At 38.8% G+C, this 14007-nt stretch overlaps 1 protein-coding gene across 1 annotated transcript; it reads right to left on the bottom strand.

Moving 5' to 3' along the window:
- Positions 1-694: 694 nt before the first annotated feature.
- Positions 695-13366, bottom strand: LOC139741039 (uncharacterized). Its single transcript, XM_071651628.1, has 17 exons — positions 12059-13366; positions 11301-11380; positions 10372-10483; positions 9668-9742; positions 9066-9154; positions 8542-8615; positions 7978-8066; positions 7552-7635; positions 6943-7094; positions 6243-6303; positions 5303-5408; positions 4189-4409; positions 3537-3606; positions 2806-2912; positions 2364-2438; positions 1680-1814; positions 695-841 (listed from the first exon to the last, which is right to left on the bottom strand). Exons 1-17 carry the CDS (start codon positions 13364-13366, stop codon positions 695-697), a joined length of 2985 nt encoding a protein of 994 aa, XP_071507729.1.
- Positions 13367-14007: the final 641 nt, after the last annotated feature.

Below are 14007 nucleotides of genomic sequence, written 5' to 3' on the forward strand. Positions count from 1 at the left end.
TTATGTATTTTGTATTAATTTATGCTAATTTATGCAAAAATATTTTTTTGCCTATAAATAAAAAAATAAAGCTCCAAGACTTCTAATTTTTGGTGAACATATTCTTTTCAATATCCTCAACATTAATATTGAAGCAAAAATTCGGCTTCATAATTATTTCTTATGTATTTTATTGTTTATTGAATTTCTTATGTATTTCTTTGTTTTTTACTCTTTGTTTTTGTTTTTTTCGTCAAAATTTGTCGCAGAAACTTTTTAAAGCATAATCAGGCTAAAATAAATCATCAGCCATTGAAAGTGAAAATATTTATTTTTATATGAATTAATTGCAAAAACACAATTTATATTGGATTTGTACACAAAATCATGTTTTTGAGCAATTTTTGGGTCGACGAATTTTTTTCAAAGGGGCGTGGATTCAAAACGGTATGCCCGGGAGCGACAAATTTTGTCTCAAAAGCTGCGCGATGCTTGAAAGAAAGAAGTCATAAAATGTCGCGGCGAGAGCATCACGCCTTGCGGAATAATCACGCGAAACGTGAGGGGGGGGGGGGCAAAATGCCCCCCCCCCCCCCGGTGGGAATGGGGTTAAAAAAAACATGGTAACAAAATTGAAAAAAAGAAATCATCTTATGATATAATGAAAATATAAACTACTGAAAGATCAGAGTCGTTATCTGCTCATAAAATGTTGTTATCGGTGAACAACGCGGAGCTGCTGTGTCCTGTGTGCCCGCGACTCAAACACCACAGACTTCACTGTGTGATCTTTGTAGGCGTTCCAGTTCATGTGCTTCTGAAGCTTTTCCTGGAGCTGTTCCTCCGTAGGATATGGGAACTCCTGCATTTGAGGGAAAAAAATCAAAATCTCGATACGGTTGTGTCCCAGATAAAATCCATCCTGTCACATAAAACTCAGGAAATCAAACCATCACCTTTAGGATTTGGTTTGGATCATTGTGCCTTCTTTGGAGATTTATCAAAATTCAAATCTAGGAGGTAGCGGATTAAAGTGACTATTTGGAAAAAATAAGAGTAGATACGTGGGTACACCCCAGTCCTGTAGTCTGAATATCTAGCAGGTGCCACCTGACGACTGGCCCCACATCGTGAACAGTTTCTGTGTCGATCGTATTTCATTGGCTACTGCAAGTCTGGAATCAGTCAAATCTTTGAAAAGAAATTCTAATCTATTGCTGAAATTGAAAAAGAAAAAAGAAAGAAATGAAGTCAAATGAACAGAACAGTGAACATTATATTGATATGGAAAAGGATAAATTGAGATTTAAAGTATCGCATGTCTTATCAAGACAGGATGGTTGATGATGTTATCACCTCGCATGTTCCCATCTGTCCCGAAGAAAACTCTTAATGGATCTTCCCTACCTCGTAATAGAAGAAATGGATCTTCCCTCGTAACAGGAAAAAAAAAATCACATCCTATTATTTTGATACTTGAATTGATACCATCAGATTATCTTGAGGTGGTTATTTGTATCGATTTGAATGAATGTAGTATCAATGGTCTGCTCTTCGGCAAAATTTCTTGAACAGTGGAGTTATGCATAATTACGAAATCATTTAGATTTTTCGTTGAAGAAATTTGTTGACAGCTACGTATGTGTTTCGGATATTCCCAATGTTCTAAAAAGCTGTTGGCACTGTGGCAATTCACTCACATTTTTGCGGAGTAAACTCAGCGTGTCTTCGGTGGCGTGTTCGAGGTAGAACTGTTTCTTGATCATGATGCACTCGGCACCGTTGCTGACCAGGCTCAGGCTTGGCTGGTCCGGAAATACGATGTTGTTTACACCCTGTACAAAGTCATTAAAATGAATCTCTCAAACATGAAGAATTGAATAAATACCCTGTAGGACAGATCGCAGGGTCTTACTGTGTGGTAATAGGGAGATGCTCTAAACTTACTTAAGCAGTGTAAATGCACGTTGGCCTGTATTGATTCATAGTACCCTGATCATCACTTTTGGCCAAAAGAATTATCGATTATATAAATATGTGTCATGATATTCTATAGTATTCCTACTATTTTTCGTCGGATTATTGGAAAAGCCCACTAAAAAGCCTTCCAAACCAAGATTCTGCCAGTGACATTATCTATCAATCATTGCTGAAGTACTCATACGAGTAGCAAAGAACATTAAAATGCACCTTCCCCTAGCAATGCTTAGACCAAGCATAACGTGCATGTTTTCCTGCAATGTCTTTCGTTAATCATAGTAAGATGTCCACCAGCGCATTGATATTTATGATAATGATATTTTTGATGTCAATTCAAAAGTTTAGATAACGGTGTCTCCGCTTTAGAATAAGGCTCAGATTCTCCTAAATTGCACGAAACTTACAAAGACCCCTCCTTTGAGCAGGAGTTGGATGGTGACGAACATTGGGTGCTTGTCTGCTTCCGTCAACTCACGAGGCTGTACATTGAGAGATGAGCGCAAAGAAATTTACATCGATAGATGATAAATGAAAATGAAAACAATTCACCAATTAATTATATCCAATTCCGAAATGTGAAGTGCAAGTAGATTGCGTATACCCTCCTGTCCTGTCCTATTCTATTTCCCGGTATAACCGGTTGTAAGCAATGTATAAATAGTTAGAATTACGCCAAAATAAAATACACCGTCTTTTAAGATAGCTTTATAGGCCTACAAAATGCACTTTTTATTTCAAACATGTTTGGAAATACTTATAAATAAATTGAAAATGTATATCACAAGATTATACACGATTATGATATAATCATTAAAACAATATGTTAGCCGTTTGCATGAACTTTACCCCCGTGGCCTTGGCAGCATCGAGGTCAGTATGGAACGTCCGGCGCTGATCCACGAAGTTTTTGGGAAGACCAGTATTTTCGTCTAATTCCTCATTCTCATCACCTGCTTTTCAAGGAAGAAGATGGGAAAAAGGGAACCGATGATGATTCATTCTTGCAAAAATGCACTAAATGAAGTTTCAGTCTTTGCAGTGTTGTTGTAGTTGACACGACTGTTTGTGTTGGGTAAATAATCATGATTGTATACATTTTTTTTACTACAGTATAGAGTGTATTGAATATCAAATTCTTTTAATTAGATAAGTTTGACCGTGTTGAATGTATGAAATTTTGCGATTGCTGAGAATGCTTGGATAGATATGCATGGGATGAAATTAAAAAGTTAGATATCTGCGCAGTGCACTTAACCACTACTCCCAAGTGTCGGTCGTGCAATGACGTTCGCTAATTGAAGCATTACGCCCTCTAAAAATTCTGTTTGACTTATCTTTTCCTGGATTCTCATTTTATTTTGTCATTTTTCAAAATTGATTCCAGGTACTGTTTCTTAATGGATATCAGCGGATTTCAGAGCATGCAAGGAGTGAGGAGTTTCTTGGGTATGTTGAAGTTACATCCGTATAGAGCCTGCCGTGTCTCTAGATGCCATACTTAATATAGGTTCGCAATAGTTTACCGAGACGTATATCTCTTAATGGTATTGTATATATTTATAGTGTTTAAATGTTACCTTCATTGTCACTATCATTGCGTCCGTCAGAGGATCCTTGAGAGCCTGTCTTCAAGTAGACACCGTCTCCCTTTCAGATCATATATGAATCAGAATGACAGAAATAACACATTTTGTCAGCCTTACAAATAATTACTGTCCTCTTTAGACATAGTCAATAAAATGGTACAGTATTCCCATAAAATGAAATTTGCATGCGTGCTGCGGTCGTTTTGAAACCGAAACATTAATTCTAAGAACATATAACGTCAGCAATAAATTGCGTATGATTTAATTGAAATGTTGGATCCTTCACCACATTATTCATTACATCAATCTACAATGAAAATGTTTTGCCTCGCTGCATAGCGATCATACCCTCCCATCTGCTGATTTGAGCAAGTAAGAGAAAATCATATCATAGGGGGTGTTGCAAGAAAGTAGAGTTGCAATTAATCGCAAATGTCTATTGCAACTTTGCAATAGATAGATCTATTGCAACTTGCAATCAATCGCAAGTTACAGTTGCAAGAAGGGAGCTTGTAATTAATTGCAAGATGCAATTAATTGCAAGTTTCTTGCAACACCCCCATAGGATGATAAATGCAACTTTCATGCCATGCGCACGCCATGCGCGTATCTAGTTGTGAAAGGTGTTTATAGGATGTCATACCTTCCGAGTGACTGCCGCCAGTACAGAGCTAGTCTCGCTTCCATGGCCCTGTAGTGAGAAATCTATGGCTGAGGAATCGGCGCCCCGAGAGCTCGTGTTACTGGTATCGTCATGTGATTTTCCAGCTGACGAACCTGGCGTGGATTTTCGTCTTGAGCCTCTAGACTTCTTTCTTGCCGGCGACTTCGGAGCATCGGTCCCCGTGATCCCGAGGCGTGCACCTGTTAGAGCGATGTTTAAAGATGGTAATCTTTAAGTATTAGGCTTTTGAAAGGTGAACAGGAATTGATACAAATACTACAAACATAATTATAATCACCTTCTTTTCTCCTGCAGGAGGGCATAAAGCATATTTTAGTGGCATATACGCGATGAAAAGATATTTTAAAATTTGAGTCAGAATAATGGAAGAGTGCATGTCAATCCTGGTTGGACTTGTTATGTACTTTATAAACCTTCCTCTGGATTTCATTGTCGTCCCTTCGATGCCCAAAAACAGAAGTCTGCAACAATCATTTGCCACTGCATAGTTTAACCCGTTGAGGACGAGCTGATTTTGCTAAAATACATATTTTCCCATAGACACCTGCCCGAGTATACTCGGGATTAGTTTTAGGCGTCATATTGTTTATTTTTTTTCCAAAGTAAAGAGAGCATTAATCGTTACTGATAACCATGAAATCGAGAGATTTTTGTGTTTGGTGGCAATCTTAGAGACTTCTTTCACTCCTTCACAACTACATTGTATCATCAAATCGGAATGAGAACAATTTTACTGTAGGCCTATATATATATACACACATATATATATATAATTATATATATATATATATATATATATATATATATATATATACTGCACTATATCTCCTTATTGCCATGCCATATTCATCAGATAAACTGCTGAAAACTCTTGAGCAATTATCCCCCTCCCCAACTCTTTCTTCCTTTTACCCTTTCAGCTCAATTTTGGGAGAAAGAAACATTTCCCCCTGAACATGTTGAAAGAAAAAGATGATCGTTATCCTATTGTTATATCAATGTTTAATTGCTTGTATGCAGAGCCATTCTCCGATTTCACAGTTATGATGTTAAAAAAGCAAAGATGTTTTACCTAACATTGTGCCCTTCTCCCAAGCCATTGACACGTTTTTCCTCATGTACGCAGAGTCGACGTTCTCCGAGACAGACTTCAACTTCTTGATGACCGAACAGCTTCCCTTTATTACAGACAAATTATCATAATGTTGAAGGTTCAGAGTTAAATGTATCATCGATGATAAGTTATATACTTATTCACAATCTGCTAGATGATAAACCTTTAATACGGTAACACATTCACTTGTGAGTCATATCACAGTTTTATATGTGGTGAGATGACGGCTATCACTGTGAATATATTGCAAGTGAAATGAATAATGAATAAGAATATTATACCAATTATGAATGATAGAAGTAACGATATTTCAGAAATATCGTGTTTAAATTCTGTCTGATTGATTTTCCGCCGTGCAGAAAATAAATTTCCTTTGAACGAAATAAATAGAAAATGATAACCAATGTTTATATTCAAACAAATGTTAAGGAAGATTTTTTTTTCATATTTTGCGATTTGCACTCATTGACCAGTTTTGTAAAGTTGATATAGCTGTGTTGTTTGTTGTTGTTGTTGTTGTTGTTTTGTTGTTTTTTTTTTTGGGGGGGGTTATTTGATTTGTAACTGTGAAACATTCCATATGACTGTGAAACATCAATTACAATACGGAGTCGTATAAGGAGCGAATTCAAGATATACTTTTCAGACATTTTGTTTTCTCTGATTCTATTGGAGAGAGTCGATAAACACACACGCGCGCGCGCACACACACACACACAATCAAGCACCACGAGTCTCAGAAGAAATTTCTGACGCACGTGACACAGAAGATAGAACTGTGTTTGTGTGCGGGATCCAATGTATGTAGCTCCTCACAACCACTTTAACCCGGAAATCTGCACACCCCAACATCGTTATAAAAGGTTACTGATATATTGTAATTACTGGCAAAGTTTACCGATTTGACGATGTAGATCCAGTCGGAGTGGTTACTGTCTTGAACGAGGACATCCCCGGTTCTACAAGGAGAAACCCGGAAGCATGACGGTGAGATAAATCGAAAGTATAGGCCTACCATAATTATGCTTCGAGGAGTCGAGAAGAAGAAAAATCTATGGCATGTTCTTGGATTCGGGTGAAGGCCCAATTACAGATGAGAAAATTGATTGCATTCTAAAAGACAGGTTTCACTTTGGCCCCACCAATATAGCACTCGGCACTTTACTTTCAGGAAATCGATTGATCCATTAATGTGCAGCTCTAACGGTTACACTCTGAAACGCGCCCACAAGTATATTGTCGTCATACTGTGTGAGGAAGCCAACTCATTGTCCTACGTACTCCCAACAAAGGTTTGTAAATTCATCATTCTTAATCATCTTATTTTACTGAAATTCATAAATCAGTCAACGCGTAGGGTCGGATATTTTCCGACATCATCCGGTACGAAATGAAAGTCTCACTGGTATGAAGATCAATAACAATAATCGGCAGATCGGATCTGATCCATTATTACTGATATACCCCGGTTACTATCGCCGGCAGCTACGCTGCGTGATATTTCACTGATAATTTGGAGCAGTAGTTCTCAATCCTGATATATTTGCACTGCCTTTTAGTGGAGGTGTTAACACGAGAGGAATTGCTCACGAACTTACGCAAAGAAGTGAAAGAGGCAGTCCTTCGGTCGTTGAGGCAAGATGTGAATGGGCCAAAGTGTGAGGAACCGAAGTGAGGTGAGGAAGGCACTCTGATCTGGGTCGTTCACGCTCTTTATCCCTCCAGACACCATGAAAATGTCTTGGAAATCCTGGGGAATTTTCAATTTGAATGTCACAAATGGGAAAAGATTTTAAATCTGTAAGTCTGTATCAAGATCAGCTTGACCTATTGGCGAAGCGTGGCGTCGAGAGATTACAAAGATCACATATACGATGATGTCTTGCCAGATTCATCAATATCTACCTAAGGGTATGATGATGAACAGATGTCGCTTAATCGCTTTGTGTAATTCCATGGTGAGAAGAAGAAAAGACGTATATCACTCCAAGAGTCAGTTAAGAAAGATTCGACTTTTTATATGAACCTGATCTTTGTGGCTGCGTAATCTGCTTTTCGGTACATATCTATGTGTGTGTGTGTGTGTGTGTGTGTCCAGCGAGTCCTACAAATATAATGTTCATTTTCATCTCTCTGTTCATATCATATCCATGCTGCAATAAATTCTGCTGTGTGGATAAAGAATGATAAAAACGACGGAACATTACCTGTACTGAGATGACAAGGAGTTCACATCTGGATTTAGTGATGACCGTTGATGCGCGAACAGTCTCGTTCAAAATAGCAAGTTCCTTAATGCAACAAGATAAAAGTAAAACTATATACGGTAAAGTTTGACAATATCGGCATTGTGATACTGTGCAGAGAATCAATGATTTCAATTTCATGACATGACAATGTAGGGTTGAGCTTCAATACTTCAAACGCAAAGAGTAATACTGTTTAATGCCAAAGCAAGGACTCGTTAACCCATCACGGCTCGAAATGAAAGCAAGGAGTGTCCATGTTCTAGAATGTGTTGAACTGAAAGTAAAGGAACGTATCAAAAGGAAGGAAATGCGAATATGGAGAAGAAGATGGGATAGCAACCATCTTTATCACTTTATATACGTACTACGTTAGAGAATTCTTACCCCAAAACTCTGGCCCCTCCTGAGGAATGCCACAGTTTGTGTGCAAGGTTTTCCTTTAGGCCCATTGGTGGTGAAGATTGTCACAACAACTGAAACAAAGAAAGATAAAACCACATTATATGTCAGATAACATTATCATGTGAGTAATTCTGTAAATTTTTGATTTTTGAAAAAAAATATGTATCGCAGCTTGGATTGAAATAAGTTGTAAAAGCGCTTTTAGTTACATGGCACTCCCATTGAAGATGATGTATATAAAACAATTATACATCGTACAGAATTCGAATAATGTCCTCTCTCTCCCTCTCTCTCTCTCTCTCTCTCTCGTCTTCATTTTCAATGGTACATAGAATCAATCTAAGATATTGTCGAAGATCTAAAGACTTTCCAAAGACACCAAACACTAATATAATCAGAATTATTGTCACCATCATCATTACAACTAACACAAGAAAGAGTTCACACACACACACCCACACACACACTATATTATCTCTTCATAAATTATATATTCATGTAATAATTTATTGTTATACATAACAATGTAAATGGCATATCACTCACGTGTTCCTGAGAGAATGAAATAGAAGGCGTGTGGTGGATGACCCTGTCGTAGAATCGCTCGACTAGGTCCATACCTATAGAAGAGAAAGTTCAATAAACATTGTTTATCATTAATTAATACTTAACACACGCACAGAGAAAGCACATCCAGACATGCACATACACACAAATGATATGAAGATAGTACATTTATCCATTATACATGTTGTATAACTTATACTGTATCATCATTCATCATTACATCTCCATTCAGACATAATTAAAATGTGAAACTACGAAAAAACCAAACAAACAAACAAACAAACAAACTTTTTAATAGGTAAAAAGTGGAAACATAATCATGAAAAGTAGGTTACATTGTTGGCTACAAATCTAATTACACTGTACATCGTTGGTTACATTAAAGGGTGACCAATTTGTTGATTGTTCTTGCTAGGTAATAAATATTGTAGAACATTTCTCTATCCGTAGGCCATGAGACGTAATTGGGGTGGGGTCACTTGAGTTCCGTGATATCCACTTACGTTTCCAGCCATCCTACTTTACACAGTCTTCCCTGCATTCGAATCGGATATTCGGCAAAAGCTTTGATGTTTCTCAGCGCGATTTGAACCTGAGGAGAGAAGAACATATCAAGTAATGTTTCGAGTAAAGCAAAGTTTATACATTCTTTTAATTAAATAGATTAAAGGGTTTGTGTCTCCACTATGACTGTCTAAGCATGACTTTACTTTCGTTTCTATAATTTTGAACCTAAGATTGGTAATTAAGTTATACGAACCGTGAGAGTAAGGCATTTACTTCATCTTGCCCAAACTAGAGGGAGTCGTCTGCAAACGAAAATGCAGCGTGCTGTTCTCAATTCTGAAAATACAAAGGTATTGTCATGTTTTGTGACGGAGGTTGCCTACAGTGACAGTGAAACCGATTTTAACCCTTGAGAGAGTTTCATATCATCTATAAAGTAACGAGATGCACGATTTGTATGCGTGCACTCCATGTGGACGGTCTGTGAAGCTAAAAGTTTGAATCATGAAGCTACTCTTGAAGCTCCATGCTTGAATGTTGGAACACTGTTTTTCTTATGCTTTTTGTTTGGTGACTTGACAGTGTGGAAATGACTTACGTATTTTAATTCCTTGTCCGTCCGTTTGTGCGGATGTTCTGTGAGAATGCGTTTGGTATCCTCCGACAGTCGTTGCTGCGGAAGAAAGAATGGGAAGTTTAATGTTTTTTGTTAGATATTCAGTAGACAGAAAACGATCAATGCCATGCATTAACTGCAATTCGGAGTAGATGCGAAAGAGCCTGCAAGTCGCCCGAACGAAAAATGTTTTTACAGGTTTACCGTATGATGATACAGAGATGTCTGATTCTATGCTGTATTTAGCATGTCTTGATGATGAAGAAAATTAAAATCTAAATTAAGGTAACACTCGCTCTCGCAATTACACACACACACACACACACACACACACACACACACATACACACACACACACTAATCGGTGCTACTCTGAATAATCTTGCAAGTAGAAACTTCTGTTCTAGCTTTCGAAATACGTATGCTCCAACAGTTATACATTGACAGTAAAAGATGATTAGCTGTAGGTTTGTTGTATAATGCCGCAACCTGCCATGGGCTGCGCGTGAAAATAAACATCTTGTTAAGCAGCAAACATAATTTTTATTTACTTGTTTACTTGTTTATTCTAATTCATCAGATTGTTGTTGTTGTTGGGTTTTTTTTTTTTGGGGGGGGGGGGGGGGAGGGGGATCCCCGTAAAGATGAACCCAAACTATTCATGGGCATCAGTGCCAAATTCTTACCGATTTGTCCGCCTTGAAGTAATCCGGATCGAAGAAGAGTCTGTCCCCGTTGTCGTCTGCTCGTGTTCCCACTTGGATGAAAGACATATACTCTGACTTTTCCTCCTCAATACTGGAGGAAGAGGAGTGCATGTGATGTAATTTGTGACCCGGAAATCGGTGAATAGGTTTAAAAAAAGAGCAAAGGAGAAAGAGGGGGGAAGGAGCTGGCGATTTATTTGAATTATAAACCATAGCAAGTGTCACTATTATACTCATTTAGTTGACAATGAATGTTTGGATATTTACGAATATTAACCCATCCCCGTACCATTCCTTTTATTTTCATATTCTGTTGGTGTTGTTTTGTACTGTTTTGGTTTGTCTGTTTTGTTTTTTGTTTACTATACGACTTTATACGACGTTTCGTCATTTTAGAATTTCTTTCATGCTATGCCAAAAAAACAACAACTGAGAATGTAAATGTACTCAATATACTGAGGATTTGTTTGTACAAGGGAATGTATGATTTACTTTCATCAAATGATTAGTTTCCTGCTGTTATTTTGACAGTGCTAGACAGAAGTATGGGTACGAAAATGTGAAAATTAAGTTTCACACCTATATAAGCTGAGCTTGTGAATAAATCGTTCAATTGATGAAATTTCATTTACAATTTTACACTACGTCAAAATGATACAGAATATCGCCATACCAAAAAAAAAAAAAACATTAAATTTGAGTCGCCTTCACAAATCAGAAAGTTATAAACCTAACTTAACACCAAAGATGTCGATTAGTGGAAAAGGATGCAAATAAAAGTCATCGTGATTTATCATTTAAAATGCATATGAGTGAACAATAAATCACGATTAAATATGGTTCGTTCTTGTCAAAGCTTAAAATTATTTCACTTACATTACAAACTTATATTTTTGGAATTTACTCACTTTAGATAGCTTCTCCTACAGATCTTCACACAATTTAGAACGAGCCTTGCTATTCGTCGGAATCGTTCACGTGCTAATTTCTGCAATGAAAATAAAGCTAATATTGACAATACACATGCGCAAAGAGGATGCTAGTGATAATGGTTATAATGATAACATAATAATAATCATAATACGATCATTGATAACGATGACAGCATTAAAAACTACAAAACAATAGAATTAGCTCAATCATCCTTCGACATAATTGAAAACTGAACGTATTTTGCGAAGAAAACATTATAACAATATTTTCATTAAATTGAATGAAAGTAAAATGACCTTGGAACATTTATCACTTTCCTCATTCGTTACCATGTCATTTTTTAATAACCACTTAAGCACAGAAAAAGATTTCCATCCATTATATAGGATGCATTTACCGGCAATAAGGAAGGCAAATGAGATCATAGGCACTTCGATTCCCCAGTACTTACTAATACTATAGTAATCAACGTTATCAATTTCCGTGTGAAGATCTATCACACTTTGTACCAGGGAAATTTACTTTCACTTGGCTAGACAGCTGCAATATTGCATTTGTATGCGGTACTTAAGGATATAAGATGTGTGTGTGTGTGTGTGTGTGTGCGTGTGCGTGTGTGTGCGTGTGTGTGTGTGTGCGAATGTGTGAGTGCGTGTATATGACCCACTGTTATCAAAACAGATATCTCATGGGGAAAAAAAATCTGATTTCTAGTATTTGCAGCAGTACGTACCACAGATATTCGATCCGGCACAGAAAGCTCCATGTCGCCGGGAATGGGCGTTCGTCTACGACTCGCGCTGGTCGCCGATCCTCGTCGAATGTCCTCGAACGACCCTCGTATTCCCGATAGTAGGTCCTCCGGTGGTATGAGAGAATCACGCCGAATATCGTCCTCCCCCTCGCCGAGTCTAGACGGCGATCTCGTATCGGCGGCGAAGAGAGAACCCCTGCGCATATTTTTCCTCGTTTTGTAAGAGACGTCGCCGTTCGATTCGGAGAAGGCACCTGAGATGCTTACTCGTCTGCTCTCAAACATCTGAACTCCAGGCGAGCTGTTCGCGTCTGTCCTCTTCAATTGCTGAGAGCGCTTTGCAGAGGTCGACGGACGCGTTATGCGCATTCTTCGACCACGCGGTGGCAGCAATGGCGAATTTTCGGCGACGCTGGCCGATCTCCCCCTTAAGCTTCCCTGAGGACTTCCGTTTACGTCAACTGTGACTCGTTCCCTAGTCCTGAGTACGTTTGACATCGATTTGCTTCTTCTCTCGATGGAAATCATGGCTGGTCGGCGCCGGATCACGGATTCTGGCACCATCTCAGATCTCTCCTTCTTCACCATGCCGACGCGGGGAATGTTGGTGGCCGACCCCCGTCGAACTGCTCGGCTGGCGTGCACCGGCCGCGTCCCCACAATTTCGTCCACTCTCTTCTTCAGTTCCACCAACGATTCAAGAGTAGAGAGAGACGAGTCTGAGTCCGCGTCGGATTCTGAGTCGGATTCATTTTCTTCTTCGTCGGCGCACGTCTCATTGCGCTGATTTTTGGCGGACATGCGAGTTTGTCTCCCTGGCAACGTGTTCTTTGTAAAAGCAGTCTTCGGTCTTGCGCTTGTTCTTGGAGGTTTCGGTGGGGGACGGAGCATGGAGGTTCTCCGTTTGTATGTCTGGCTTATGATCTCTTGTGTCGAATTTCTTCTAGCTCTGAGAACAGACAAAGGATCGTCTATTTTCTCCGGCTCGCGATGGGCGGGAAACTCACTGTCGTCTGCGTAGAATGAGGTGATCGACATGCGATGGGGTGCAGAGGCAGACCTCTTTGCCAATTTTGGTTCGACGGCCGGTTCATCATCATCTCTCTGGATGCCTCCGTTGTCAACCACCGACTGGACGAGTTGGGCAAGCTTGGACGAGCGTCGTCGAACAAGGGCTGTCACTGGACGATGTCGGCGCATAACGGGTATCGACTGTAAATCATCGTCGGTTTCGGGCTCGTGCACAAAAACACCAGTTTCAGCGGGTGCAGCCGAATGTCTCATCATGGTGTCCTTAGTTTTTCGTTAGACGTCTTCTAAAGAAATTCAAAATTGGAAAAATCTTGTCGCCTTGACTGCATCGATTACAATAAAATGATAGCGGTATTCACAGGAGATTCATTCCATAGTCCATTTTCGTTGCCGGCGGCACACTTGACACAAATCTATGTGGAACCAGTATCACCTTTTAGTCCCCTCACAGCAAGGCTGACCTGTATAGGATAATAACATGAAAGTATGACAGTTCTACAGATAAAAGTATGGATATTTTGGATTGAAGTTTTAACCATTTAAGGTCGTAAGATGCATACTAGTAAGTCATTTGTTCCTCCCAGAAGTTGTAGTTTTCTCTCCCTAAATCTTTTAGTTAATCATTTCGTTATCCTTCAAATATTCTGACTCAGTATGCTTCAAATAATAACACCAAACCTCGTCAGAATACAACATTTGCTGTCACAACCGTAAGTCTCACCTTTCAGTCATCCTCAATGTTTGCGTTTCTGAAGAATTGAAAAATGTTCTTGACTGCTCCTTTCATTGTCTCTGATTGTTTGAAGGCAAATTTCATCTTGTATGTCGCTTTGCTATGAAAACAAAATAAAAGCAGAGGAATTGATTAGTAAAAATTTCAGAAATGAATTGGAGGC

The sequence above is a fragment of the Diadema antillarum genome, unplaced genomic scaffold (assembly GCF_040938485.1).
Source record: "Diadema antillarum isolate AM-2024a unplaced genomic scaffold, OU_Dant_1.0 seq00000898_RagTag, whole genome shotgun sequence".
Lineage (NCBI taxonomy): Eukaryota > Metazoa > Echinodermata > Echinoidea > Diadematoida > Diadematidae > Diadema > Diadema antillarum.

Coding starts and splice junctions, on each gene's coding strand:
- LOC139741039 (XM_071651628.1), bottom strand. CDS start 13,366: ATGATGAGACATTCGGCTGCACCCGCTGAAACTGGTGTTTTTGTGCAC. Junction 8,067..8,541: donor TTTCATTCTCTCAGGAACAC/GTGAGTGATATG, acceptor TCTTTGTTTCAG/TTGTTGTGACAATCTTCACC. Junction 1,815..2,363: donor TGCTCAAAGGAGGGGTCTTT/GTAAGTTTCGTG, acceptor GACTTTGTACAG/GGTGTAAACAACATCGTATT.